Source organism: Talpa europaea (genome assembly GCF_964194135.1).
Source record: "Talpa europaea genome assembly, chromosome: 11".
In the NCBI taxonomy this organism is placed as follows: domain Eukaryota; kingdom Metazoa; phylum Chordata; class Mammalia; order Eulipotyphla; family Talpidae; genus Talpa; species Talpa europaea.
The window spans coordinates 96,264,347-96,277,233 of NC_140078.1; the positions used below are offsets into that span (position 1 = coordinate 96,264,347).

The window sequence follows — 12,887 nt, forward strand, 5'->3', positions numbered from 1 at the left end:
AGGGCCAAGGGGAGGGAGCCAGCCCAGAACTGGTGCCCGACACACATGGCAGACGCTGGAGGAGCACGCGCCAGGGCAGCCCATCGCAGAGCATGCTGGGGTGGGGTGGGGTGAGGGGTGCGGGCACACAGTCTGGGTGGGCCAGCCCCATGGGCGTGCGAACCTGCCCCCACGCCTGGTCCTGCCTCTGCTGGGCTGCGCGGGTGTGGAAGGGTGGACAGCGCTGCGCCCGCCTGGCCGCAGCCTTCGCAGGGAGGGAATCGGCCACCGGAGCCTGCGGCTGTCAAGTCAAGAGCGAGGACGGGGACCACCGGAGCTCGCCACCCGCCCGCGCTGTGGGCCGCGAGGACAGCCGGCAGCGGCGCCCGCCTCCCGCGCCCCGGCGGCGGGACTGATACAGTAATCAGGAGGCCACATATGGACCCCGGGAGATGACTGCTCCCAGGCCTTTGTTCGCCTTCATTATTCTGGATGAGGTTTTTTTTTTTTCCCAAGTCATAAAAATGACATTTTTAATATGTGGAATTTTTTTTAAAGAAAAGCAATATGAAGGAGACTTTTATTGTCAATAAGCTCTACCTTTTAAACCAGTTATCTTAGTTTCTGCTCTAGGTATTTTAATTGAAGATTAACTGCTGTTAAAGAGTGTACATATTTAGGGAGTGAGTGTTTGGAGTATTAAAATTCAGCTCCCTCAGTGGTGGGGACAGTCTCCCTGGGGCCACGGTGCCCCTCCCCCCGGGGGCTGTCCATGCTGGAGGGCACCTGCAGGAGGGGGAGCGTAGCTTTCTGAGGAGGGGCCAGGCGGGGAGAGTTCAGGAACTGTGTGGCCTCCTGGAGGCAGAGCCCCACATGCCTTTCTCCCCACGGAGGACACGGCGGCAGCGCGGCAGGCACACGCAGCTCCCGCTCGGCTCAGAGCTCAGCCGCTGGCACCACACACCTGCCCCTGCCTGCTGGGCTCTCTCTGTGGTACCTTCTGAAGGGTGGAGGCCTGTGCAGGGGTGAAGGGTGGGCTCTGAGCAGGAATGAGTGATACGTGTGAAAAAGCCCAGGGGCTGCGGGAAACAGTTGGTGAGGGGCTGATAGAGGAATTTGGGTCCCTGCCTGGGGACTGGCTGAAGTTTTCTGAGCTGGGAGAAAAGGTCAAGTTTTGTTCTAGAAGGATCTTTAGCAACAGATCCAAGGTCAAATCAGAAGAGGAAACTGGTGGGAGAGCAACCTGACAGCTCATGCCAGGAGGCCAGTACCTGCAGCCCCAGTGCCAGGAACTGCAGGAACCCACCATGCGAGGACCGGGGAGTGCCAGGCACCATCCAGCTCCGGCGTGTACCCTCGGGCAGGGGCTGCTCACTGGGATGGCCCTGGGCAGGCGCTGCACACCCCTCCCTTTCCCACCACCCACCTCGTGACTCCTCTCCACAGCCACCTGTGTGTGGGGGGGGGGGGAGGCCCACACCCCAGGGGGTGTCATACCGGCCCTAGGCCGCCCCCAGGAGGAGAGGACAGAGTCCTCGCCAGCTGTGCCAGCTGCCCCTCCAGGAGGCAGCTAGTGCCCAAAACACCCGAGAACTATATGCCCGCAAACTTTCTTCCTCATAATAATTGAGTCTCCGTCTGATTCTCGAGGCCAAGTCATTTCCTAACTATTTCAGAATGGTTTTGTTTTTTGTCTTAAAACCCTCCCTTCCAATTAATGCAGTTTTTCCCTCCCTATGCATCCCAATCTCCAAAGCCTTGGCTACATTATAATTTCAATTTACATGGTGTGGGAAAGATTTCTGCAAAGGGCCCTTTTTTGTTTTTGAAGAATTCATCATTGCTGCTAAGAAGCTTAATATAAATTAAAAGAGGAATTAAGCAACATTAAGACATCAAAATGGGGGTGCAGGCGCCGCTTGCCTCCACCCCCACCCAATCAAAGGGGCTGCGCGGAGCGTGGAGTGTGCGCTCGAGAACCTCAGAAAGAGCGCCGTTCCCTTAAAGGCCCCGCTCTGCCACCGCCTCCCCCTAATTCCCTTTGTGGCAGGGACAGCGGAGTACACGTCTGATAAAAACTTAATCACCTTATCTTTTTAAAGCAAATTGCATCTTTGTTTACATCCGGGATCCATAGCAGGCGAGAAAGGAGGGAAACAGTCAGCCTCTCACCCCCTGGAAACAGCCAGCCCTGCTAGAGGCTCCACTCCCAGGATGAGCGGAAAACCAGGCCGCACAAAGACATGTTGGGAGGACTCCCAAGTGTCTGTCCCCCTCAAAGATGAGTTCAGAGGCCTCAGCGGGAAGGGAGCCGACTGATGTCCCGGCTGCTCTTGACCAAGCGACCTCTCCCTGACCCACTAGGCCGTCCCGGTACCTCTCTGGCCTCTGGGCATCTCAAGCTAAGCTCATAGGGGCCCACCCTGCAAGCCCACTACTGCAGGGTAGACCGGGCCCCGCCCGTTAGGGCCACCTCCAGCCTGGCCACATCTTCCTGCACAGGCTGCCATGTTGGCCAGGCGCAGGTCTCCTTGGGCACCGCCCTGCACACCCCTCCTGGGACCCTGGTGACTTACATGGGCTGGCGGTGACATCTGATACTGAAGCCCACCCCGTAGCCATGAGCCATTCTGTGTGAGAGGCTCAACCCCTAAGCTCCAGGCCAAGGAAGGACCGCTCCTCTGGGCAGCCCCTCCTGCTCACTGGCCAAGCATCCGGTACAGACTGGGCCTGGCTGCATTCAAGGGCCTCGCTCACCAGCCAGCCCCAGCCACCCCTGCAGGGCCTGGCCCAGCTGCCAGGCTTGTCCCTCTGAGCTCCCCAGCCCATCCGTCTTCACCAGGATGCTGACCCCAAAAGGGACCCACGCCCCTTGCCCAGGATCTTGTTCTGCCCTGTCAGTTTGACTCTCCGGAGCCGCTTGTTCCAGGAGGGGGAAGTGCTGGAGGGGCTGCAGTTGACTCCAGCCCCGTGGGGCCACCAAGGGGGCCAATGACCCCAAGCTGTTTGCAAGGGTTCGGTTCCCACTGGGGGGGTGCCAGCCGCCCACCAGCGTGGAGGCCCCTCTTCCAGTCTGGCCCCCAACATGAAAGCGACGCCAGCAATTGGAGGCAATTTGCCGGCCTTTGATGACCATGTCAGGGCGGCACCCGCGGCCAGGGCTTGGGAAACAGTTGTGTTTCCCGCATTCTTCCCTGATTACCCGAGCCCAGCCAAGACCCAGCGGCCTCCAGCCCATTGTGCCTTTGTGTGGAGCTGGCGCTCAGTGAGAAAGGCCAGCCCGGCCCTGGGAGAGTGTCCCCAAGGAACACCACGGGTAGCAGCGTCACCCCCAGGGTCATGGTGCTCACCCCCACTGCATCCCGGGCCTGGACACCAAGAATCCTGAGGTGTGGGGAGGAGCAGGGTTTGTCTGCTGAGGCCTGGAGTAGTGGCCACCATGTGAACTTCACACATGCAGCCCTCACACCCGCCCTGCCAGGGAGCTAGACTGCTCTGGGCCAGGGTGGCTGGCCTGCTTCTGGGCGGGGGCCCTCCCCGGGCCACCAGTGCAGTCAGGCGTTCCCTAGTCCTAGAGGCATGTCCGGTGGGGCCTATTTTCTTCTCCTGCTGCCTGCACAACCTACTCGTTCTGTTCCATCCAGCATCCCATCCTGTGCCCTGCACGAGGCCCTGCACCCCATGCCAGAGCCTGTGCCAGCACTGCAAAGGCCAGCCGCTCTCACTCAGGGGACAGACGCATAACGCAATGATACAAAACTCAGGCTAATCTAAGTTGGGTTCCAGTTGGAATTCCACTGGGCCTGGACAGGGAAGGGGAAGCCTTCCCACAGGGATGGCAGCTGAGCAGGAGTTAGCAGAAAGGACGGGAAGAGCCATGCTGACAAAGGGAGGCCCTTTTGGAGGGATGGTTGGAGCTGGCTTGATCTGGTTCCATCTGGTTAGAGCAGGTTATAGCGGGCTAGGGCAGAGCAGGATCGAGCCTACTAGAGTAGGAGAGAACACACTAGAGCATGTTGTGCACAGTGTGTGATACAGGTGGGGGTGAGCAGAGGTGAGGCACAAGCTGGATGAGTCAGGGCCTCATGCCACACAGGAGGACAGAATATGCTGTTGGTGGTACCAGGGGGAGGCCAGCACTGCAGACCTCAGGGGAGCTTCCAGAGGCTTCAGTGCCAGGGCAGGGTGGCAAGGATGGTGCACAGGGGCTGGGCCCGTGGAAGGTTGCAAGGACGAATTCCTAACCCTATACTCCCATTTGCTGCTCCGGATACAACCTGTTCGTCAGAAACCATGGACTTGCAGCATGTAGAGCAGCCATGGGCACCTGCTGCTCCCGACATTCTGCTAAGCCCTCCTCACGGTCAGAGCCTGAGAGTGGAGGAGATGGTACCATTAACCTGGAGACCGTAGTGAGCTTCCTGGCCCATGGCACCACTGAGGGCCTTGACCAGGTTGTGGAGGCAGGACTTGGTGACAGGGATCTCCCCTCCCCACCCTTGTGCCCATGCATTCAATCAGGCTGCATGGAAAGGGCAGTGTAGCGCCTTGTCTGGGCTCCAGCCTGGGTGCAGGGGAGTTCGATCAAGTCCAGCTGGCTCAAGCCATATTCAACAGGTTCCAAGGCATTCTAACTGGCTCCAACTGACTTGAGACAGATCCAACCAGCTCCAGCCGGCTCAAACCAGAACAAAATGGCTCCAACACACTTGAACCAGATCCAGCCAGCTTGAATTGACTCAAACTGGCTACAACCAGATCCATCCAGCTCCAAGCTCCTTGAACCAGCTGTAACGGGATCCAACCAGTTTGAACCAAATCCAACCCGATCCAAGCAGCCCTAGCCAACTCCAACATGCTCTAGTGCATTCTCATCTACTCTAGTAGGCTCGATCCTGCTCTGTCCTAGCCTGCTATAACCTGCTCTAATCAGATGGAACCAGATCAAGCCAGTTCCAACCATCTCAAACTGGATCCATGTGGCTCCAACCAGCTCGAGCCAGATCCATCCAGCTTCAGGTGACTCCAGCCAGTTCCAGCTGACTCCAACCAGCAACAGCCAACTTGAGGCAGATCCAACCAGCTCCAATAGTATCCAAATAGCTTGAGACAGCTGGAACTGGATCAAGTCAGATCTAGATGGTTCCAGTGTGCTCTAGTCTGCTCTAACTGGATTGAACTGGGTCCAACAGGATCCAACTGACTTGAACTGGATCCAACAAGATCCAACCAGCTCTAACCTAACCTAATCCTCTCTAACCTGCTCTTATTAGCTCTAACCTGCTCTATCTGGCTCCAGAAGGCTTGAACCAGATCCAGCTGGCTCATACTGGCTCCAGACCCATCTGGCTCCAAGTGACTTTACTGGATTCCTCAGATCCAACCAGACCTAACCAGGTCTAAACAGATGCAAACAACTCCAACCAGCGCTAACCTAACTTAGTACTCTCCACCCTGCTCTAACTGGATCAAATCAGATCAAACTGGCTTTAACCAGCTCTGAACATCTCTAACCTGCTCTATCTGGCTCCAGCTGGATCCAAGCAGATCCAGCCAGCACCAACCAGTTCCAAACAACTCCAGCCAGCTCCAACAGCTTCAGGAGGCCATGCCAGTGGGCCTGTGGTAGACTCTTGTGAGTAACTTGGAGTCACAGGAGAAACCTTGGGAAATTCAGAAAAGCAGAAGGGAGGAGAAAGTATGCTTGTAACCATACTCCAGACCCCTGATGCCTCACAGCCAGCCCTGACACCTCACAGCTGGCCTTCCAGTCTTTTCATTCAGAAAATGTTGACTCCTGTCAACAAAATCTGTCTCTGTGTCATTTTAAACTCTTCTTGGTATCACTTTCTGTCTCCTAGAACGTTGCGCCACAACAGGCACGTGCCTGTGCTGGTCCGTCCTGATGGCCCCGCCTGGTCTCAGAGCCACATGACTGTCCCCAGTGCACCTCTTCTTTGTGCCCAGAGCTGTGTGACCTTGGGCCAGTTACTCTCCTAGGCCTCTGCCTTCTACACGGCCTTGTGAGCAGTAAGCACCTCCACGGGGTGAGGGGCAACATCTTTGTGCCCAAGTCTCAGGTTGCTTGTTCAGACTGAATTTTTCTGGAAGAGGGCTGCTCTGTCCACCTGTACCCACGCGGGAAGCTGACCAGCCAGTGCTTACCCAGCAAGGCCTCGTGCAGCACTATTCCTTCAGCAGTGTTCTTCGAGCACCCGCTGCAAGCCGGGGACTCTTCTAGGCGGTGAGCTTATAGCAGTGACTAGACAGGGATTCCTGCGTGGTGGCACATGTACTTTAGCAGGGACACACGAAACATCCAACGAGGAAACACCAGGTATATTAGAAGGTGATCAAGGTTATTGTGAAAAATAGAGTGGGGTTGGAGGAGATGGGGTGCAGGGAGTGACAGTGATCAGGAAACCTCACTGGGGTGACGTTTGCACAGTGATTCAAGGGGTTGAAGCTGGGAGCCTTCAGAACTGCTGGTGTTATAGGGCAGCCCCAATATGGAACGGGTTGCCTGGCTGTGGGTCCTCACCCCCGCGCTTACAAGGGACTTATGAATACTCCACTACAGGTGCACACAGAAGGTTCGTAGAAGGTTTATTGACAAGGGAAAAGGAAATAAGGAAAATGTACAACTCAGGGAGAAAATAGGGAAATAAAGTCTTTAATGCGTCCTACCCGATCCGACGACCTGGAAACCCAAAGGCACTCTCAGAGCTGGCCGGATGCTGCGAGCTGGTGGGGAGCCAAAATGGGGGAACCCTCCAAAGCCCACATGTCTGGCTTTATACCCACCTGGCTGCTTAACCCCACCCTCAGGTCCCAGCCACCTTCCTTTGGTGATGATGGGATTTGGAGTTCCCAGTGTCTTTGGCTTTGGCCTGGGGTGGGGGTGGAGTCCACAAAGCCTGTATGGAATTAGCTTTAGGACATCCTGTTCCCCCTAACACTGGGACAGACCTTCCAAGAAAGGGGAAGGTAGAGGCTAACATTGGAGCGGTGGAGTCACGGGGAGAGTGCAGAGACGTGGGGGGCGGGGAGCCTCTGTCATGCCTCAGTGACCCCAGCACCTGCAGGAAATGCTCAGGAACCCCTGGTGGGCAGTGGCCCTCAGTTTGGCACCTGCCTTCCAAAGGTCTCTGGGACCCTCCCTGGTTTGGTCTCCTGCAGAGTTGGGTACACGAGGTGCCCAGTCCTGTAGCCCACAGGATTTGCCCACACCCCTCCCCCCGTCCTCAGGCATCATGCTCAGCCCACCCAGGACTTGGCACGCAGGCTCCCTTTCTGCAGGCCCTTGCTTGGGATCTCGGCCCGGCGGACAAGGCCTTCTGCCTCATTCCCAAGCTCTTCCCCAGGAAACCTGCCCTCGCACCCCTTCCCGTGACACGCTGTCTGCTTCGTCTTGTTGCTTGTTTACTGTCTCCCCCCATTCAGACTAGAAAACTGTGGGGCTGGACCCCAGTGTGTGTTCGCCACCATTTGTCTCCCAGCCCTGGAGCTTCTGTGAGTGTTTTCAAGTGATAGAGCAGGGCAGGCGGGGAGACACTCGGTGTGGCCAGCCCTGGGCCCTAGTCTGGCTGGGGTAGGGGGCAGCTGCGACACCCTTACCTGCCCTTCACTTCCCTCCATTTGCCTTTTGGCCACTGCGAAACAAAGTGATTCCCGGTGACATGTGCCATGAATGCCAACGGCCCGGCAGCCCCTGGGGCTGGGTCTCCATAGGTCAGCTTCCTGGGTGTCGTGTCCAGGCCACCCCGTAGTGGGGCAGAGGAAGGCGAGCCTGACCCTCGCAGGAGAGCGTCGGGTGGCTGCGTCTTCGCCCATGCCAGATAGATTTTCCAGCTCTGCTGCCTTGGGCGGTGTCAGGCATGCACGCAGTGTAACGAGAGCCATCGCGGCCGAGATGGGCCGCTGATTGGGCCACGCCTGTCTCCCCCGGCTGGCGCAGACGCCGGGGAGCCCCAAGCCTCTTTAGCCCTCAGACCTCCTGGCACCAGAGGGAGACAGGCTGCCCGTGCCATTTGTCAGGGTCTGGTGCCAGCCACCTTCTCTGTTTGCAGAAGGAAAGCCGGGACTCCGATTCGGGGAGTCAGATACCTGCAGACCTGGCACTTGCTTGTGGGGGCTGGCCCAGGGCCAGTCGCACGCCCGCACCCCATCCCAGAGGCGTGCAGACCCACTGGGTGTGGATCCTGTGATCAGACAGTGTGACCCGACGGGAGGGCCGCTCCCCTAGTACAGATCCCCCAGCCCGCAGCCTCCTGGCCGCGTTTCCATCAGCTGCATCCCAGCCTTCCCAGGGGATGCAGACTTGGGGCTGAAGGGCAGTCTCACCTGGGAGGCCATGCCCGCCCCAGTCCTTCCTGGAGCGGGCAGGGCTGCCCCTTGAGCTGGCCTTCCTCAGGAGGCTGCAGGGCCGCATGGGAGGCTCTTAGAGCCTATACTCTTCAGAACCATTTTCCCGGAGTCTTCTTAAGGTGACCCCTCTCTGCCAGAGCGGTGGGCTATGGCCAGGAACCTGCCTCTGCCATTGAATGTGCACCCAGAGTTGGACCTGAGGGTTGAACCAGAGTTCAAATCCTGCCTCTCCCGCACTCCCTGTGGGCCTCAAGCGAGTCGCTGCCCTCCGTGGGGCTATTTTCCCAACTGTAAAAGAGCAGGATTCAGGCAGCACACACCGAGTGCCTGGTCTGGCAGGACCCGCACACGTGTCCCTGCCGCCCAGCCCACCTGCCTGGTCGACACGCGCAGCCAGGGGGGCCAGCAGCAAAGCTTCACGGAGGCGGCTTTTCTCAGAGAGAACGTGAGCACCCAGCAGGACGAGCCAGGGAGAAAACCCTGCAGGTGCTGGCAGGTGCAGAATGGGGTGCACCAGTATGTGCAGGGGGTCCCCTTTGCCTCCCCCCAACTTCCCACCAACTCTGGAACCCAGCCTCTGGGTCCTCTGGCCTCTGCCGCACCTCTGAAAAATGCCCTCTCTGGGGTACTCAGAGGCCTGCCAGACCCCTCATTTGGCAAGACTGTACCCCATTTGCCCCTCAGCAGGATATCCGAAGGTGCATACCTAGATTTACCAGGAGCTGCTGCCATGAAGCTTGCCAGTCTCAGGGTGCCCCTCCGCTCAGCCTCCCCGCAGCCCTGCTAGCTTGCTCCAAGAGGATGCCCCGCACGGTGACAGCCCCCTGAGTGAGGGGCTCATTCCAAGGTGCTCTGCTCAGAGCTGATCTGGGGCCTGGGCCATCCACTCCCGCAGCCTTAGGGGGGCCTAGAGCCTCAGCTTCTGTGCTAAGGGTTGGGAGGTGCAGGGCAGCTGAGCGTCTAGCCCGGCCAGTAGCCCACACCAAGGCTGCACTGCCGCCAGGCAGACTCCTGGTGAAGATGAGCCTGGGAGAAAGGGGTGTTGTAGCCTCGGGTTTAAGGGGAGCTGGAAGTCTGTTGGCGGAGGGGGAGGGTTTCTAGGCAAAGGGAACTGCGGAGCCCCTGAGGTGTGACGGGGAGCCCAGTCACGTGTTCAGCAGGGCTGCGGGGAGAGCGCGGCAGCACCCCTGGGCTGGAAGAGTAATCAGGCCAGGTGTGCGGGGCGTCCCTGGAAACAGCCTGCTCAGCCGTTCGCTGGAGGGAAGGGACGAGGGCCTGTGTCGAGCTGAGGGCTCCTCCCTTCCCTGGCTGTCAGGGCCAAGCAACACCCCAACCGCCTCTTCTCCCATCTTCTGACCCACCGGGGGTCCCACTGGTTGACCAGAGCCCAGAGGCGAGCGCCTGCCAGTGCGCCGCAGAGGTCAGCTTCCCCCCAGGGCCCAGAAGGGTGGAGAGCGGCTCTCCAGGGCTTCTTGGAGAACACCTAGCCCAGGGAGCCTCGAATGCCAAGTTTGGGGGTGTACGTCTTAGGGTGACCGCTCTGGGCAGCAGTGGGGCCGCTTGGAGCAGAGGAAGGGCGCACCTGCCAGGGCTCAGCGGGAGCAGTGGTTCGGACTTGATGTGGGGAGGCGGGAGCCCGGAGTTAGGCGGCAGAGTGTATGCGGCCCTTTGACGGAGAGCGAGCGCTGCAGGGAGGCCCAGCCCAGGGTGGCCTGAGCCGGGAGGCGGGGGTTGGACTCTACCAGGGCAGTCTGGGGAGAGACTGACAGACTCCTCTGTGCCTTGCAGGGGGCCTCAGCCCTGAGTCCAAGAAGATCCTGACACCCTCGCTCAAGAAGCGGGGCCGGGCCGGCCGAGGGGAGGTGGCCAAGCAGGAAGACGGCGCCGAGCGGCCGGAGCCCACGCAGCATGTAGCGCTCAGCCTGTCTTTCAAGCGCTACGTCTTCGACACCCACAAGCGCATGGTCCAGTGTCCCTGAACACCCAGTGACCTTCCCCGGGGCCACCTTGCCCGGCCTCAGTGCCAAATGCCCGACCACATGTGCCTCGACCTCCCCGGGCCCAGCTCAGCCCCAGTGAGAACCCAGGGTATTGGGGACAGTGTCACCAGTGCTGGGACCAGGAAGGTCTGTGCCCCCAACCCTTGTACCCTCCCCCCAGGGGACAGCCCTCAGGTCCAATGAGGGGTGGGCCTCCACTGGAGAGCTGGTGACCAGTGTGTCCCAGGCTGCCCGCCTAGTGGCCATCTGAGAGTCAATCCCCCCCCACTATCAAGCAGCTGGACACTCGCCAGCTGCAATAAATGTCCCATGGCCCCCACCGTGCTGCTGGTCTCTTTGATTTCACCAGGATCCCCTCAGCTCTATTCCTAGAGCAGGGCTGGGGGGAGGGGTGCAAACCCAAAGCTCGGTGGGCTGAGGGTGTCCACGGGAAGTGGGGCTCCTGGATCAGGTTGGGAGAACCCTGGGGTTTCCTGGGCCCTGGGGCAGAAGGGAGGCCTGTGGGCAGCCAAGTCCAGAGAGGGTACTGCTAGGAAGGGTTCTGTGGCCTGAGACTGGTGCCCTCAGGGGTTGGGGAGCAGCAGGGCTCCAGGGAGAGGCAGTCTGGAGGGGCTGTTCCTGCATCCCTACACCAGGAGTCTCTGGGCCTTGCCCTCGAGTTTGGGGCCCACATTCTTCCCCAAGCCCGGAGATGAGGATGGATGACTGAGGCAGACAAGGGTGGGGGGTGGCCTTGCTCCCTCCAAAGCCCTGGAAACAACCCCCGGGCTCCTCTGCCAGCCCTGCAGCCACAGGCCACGCCACCCCGAGGCCCAAGCTGCGGGAACTCAGAAAAGGGTGAAACGGCAGAACCAACTGATTGAGGCGAAATCAAAGCTTTTAAAGACATTTGCAGGGTGAACAGATGTTCTAGCGTTCCTCTATTTGGCCTCCAGACGGACACAGAGGCCTCCCTTTTATCCTGGTAATCGGTGCATTATGCTTTAATTTGCAAAAATGGCATTAAAAATATTAACAGGGGCAGGTTGCGATCAAATGACTTTGGTTGTTAAGGCCTAGAGCTGGGGACAGAGAGGGACAGGGAGCGGCTCTCGGAACACGCTGTCCCCGTGATTAAGCCAGGCTCAGCCAGAGCCCCTCGTGCCCAGCGCGGCCATGTGCGGGTGGCCGGTCCTCGTGGGGACCCAGATAACGGGCTGCATTTGAGTCGGGTTGACAGCTAAGAGCTGTCCAGGGCAGCCCCCCGCTTCCCAAGCTGGGGGGCTGAGAATGAGCCAGCAGGAGAGTACAGGCAGAGTGGGGGCCCAGAGGGTGTCCTCCTACCATAGGGACGCTCGCCCGAGGTGTCCCCAGCAGCTGGGAGCCCCGCTGCCACTGCCTGAGGGGACACCTGCAGTCACAGCAGAAGTGTGTCATCCCCACGGCGGGCCAGGCTCTGCGCCCGTCCCTCCTTCAGCCCCCAGCCCTGCCCGATGGACCCTCTGACCAGGCAGGCAGTGCCACCTAGCTGAGGCCGCTAGAGCCCAGGGAGACAGCCGGCGGCGAGCACTCCCGGTGAGGCCCCCAGGACAAAGGTCCCCCAGCCGCTGGCCCATTCAGTCCCCAGGGGAGGAGGAAACCCCTTCTTGAGCGTCTACAATGCCAGGCCCAGGCCCATGACTACTGACACCATGGGGTGGGAGACCGTGGGAGGGTTGCAGAGCTGGTCCACTGTCGGTCTCATTGGGGCAGGTGCCTGGCATCGGTGCAAACTTGAGTGCCATTAGCCAGGCCAGGCTAAGGCACAGCCCTGAGGGGGAAGCACAGCCGGCGCAATGGGCAGGAGCTGGGGTAGTGCCCAGTGTCCTGGGTCAGCCCATGTTTTATGGAGGACAGGCCTCTGTGTGCCAAGCCCTCCGCAGCCACCATCACAGGCTATGTCGGCTCATCCCCCTGTTGGGGAGACTCAGGTAATGGGCTCCAGCTTTCTAGGGGGCAGGGGCTGGGGCGCACGCTGGGATGAGAACCAGGTTCTGGATGACTCATGCCTTGAGGGTGTGCCCTCTGGACCCCTGCCTTGGGTGGCGGGGGGCACGGGCAGCAGTGTCCTGCACCCCCTCCGCCTGCCCGCTTCACGGGATGAAGTCATGGGCAGGCATCCCGCCTCGGCCAGGGCAGGAGGGGCAGCGCTGATTGGCAGGCCCCCGACCAGCGGGGCTAATGCACCAGCAGCGAGATAAGGCTTATCTAGAAATGTCCCTGGAATCGAGACTCGGATGGAAACAGGCTTCTGGGTTAATATATTTTTGATAGATAAAGTCTCGTAAACGGGAAGCCCTGGGGGCCCGGGGCAGGAGAAGGGGCAGCTTCTGTTCTCCCAGGCCTCCTGCCCTGGCTCTGTGTGTGTGTGTGTGTGTGTGTGTGCGCGCGCGCACGCGCCCCAGACGTCTGCGTCGGGTGGGAGTGTGCACGAATCTTGGTGTCTCTGGGTGAACGTCTATCTCTGTTCTGGGAGGTTTTATCTCTCGGCCTGTGTGTCTCTTGTCTGTCTGTGAGAATGGG

General features: G+C 59.5%; 1 protein-coding gene across 4 annotated transcripts in view; it reads left to right on the plus strand.

Annotated features, from left to right (window-relative positions):
- Nucleotides 1-10,325, plus strand: part of EEFSEC (eukaryotic elongation factor, selenocysteine-tRNA specific) — a gene marked incomplete at its 3' end in the record, with an annotated part of 196,689 nt that extends 186,364 nt beyond the window's left edge. For all 4 annotated transcript variants that reach the window (XM_084248424.1, XM_084248426.1, XM_084248425.1 and 1 more), the window contains one exon: nt 10,135-10,325. In XM_084248424.1, coding sequence (XP_084104550.1) covers nt 10,135-10,325 — 191 coding nt within the window. The remainder of the gene's footprint in view (nt 1-10,134) is intronic.
- Nucleotides 10,326-12,887: the final 2,562 nt, after the last annotated feature.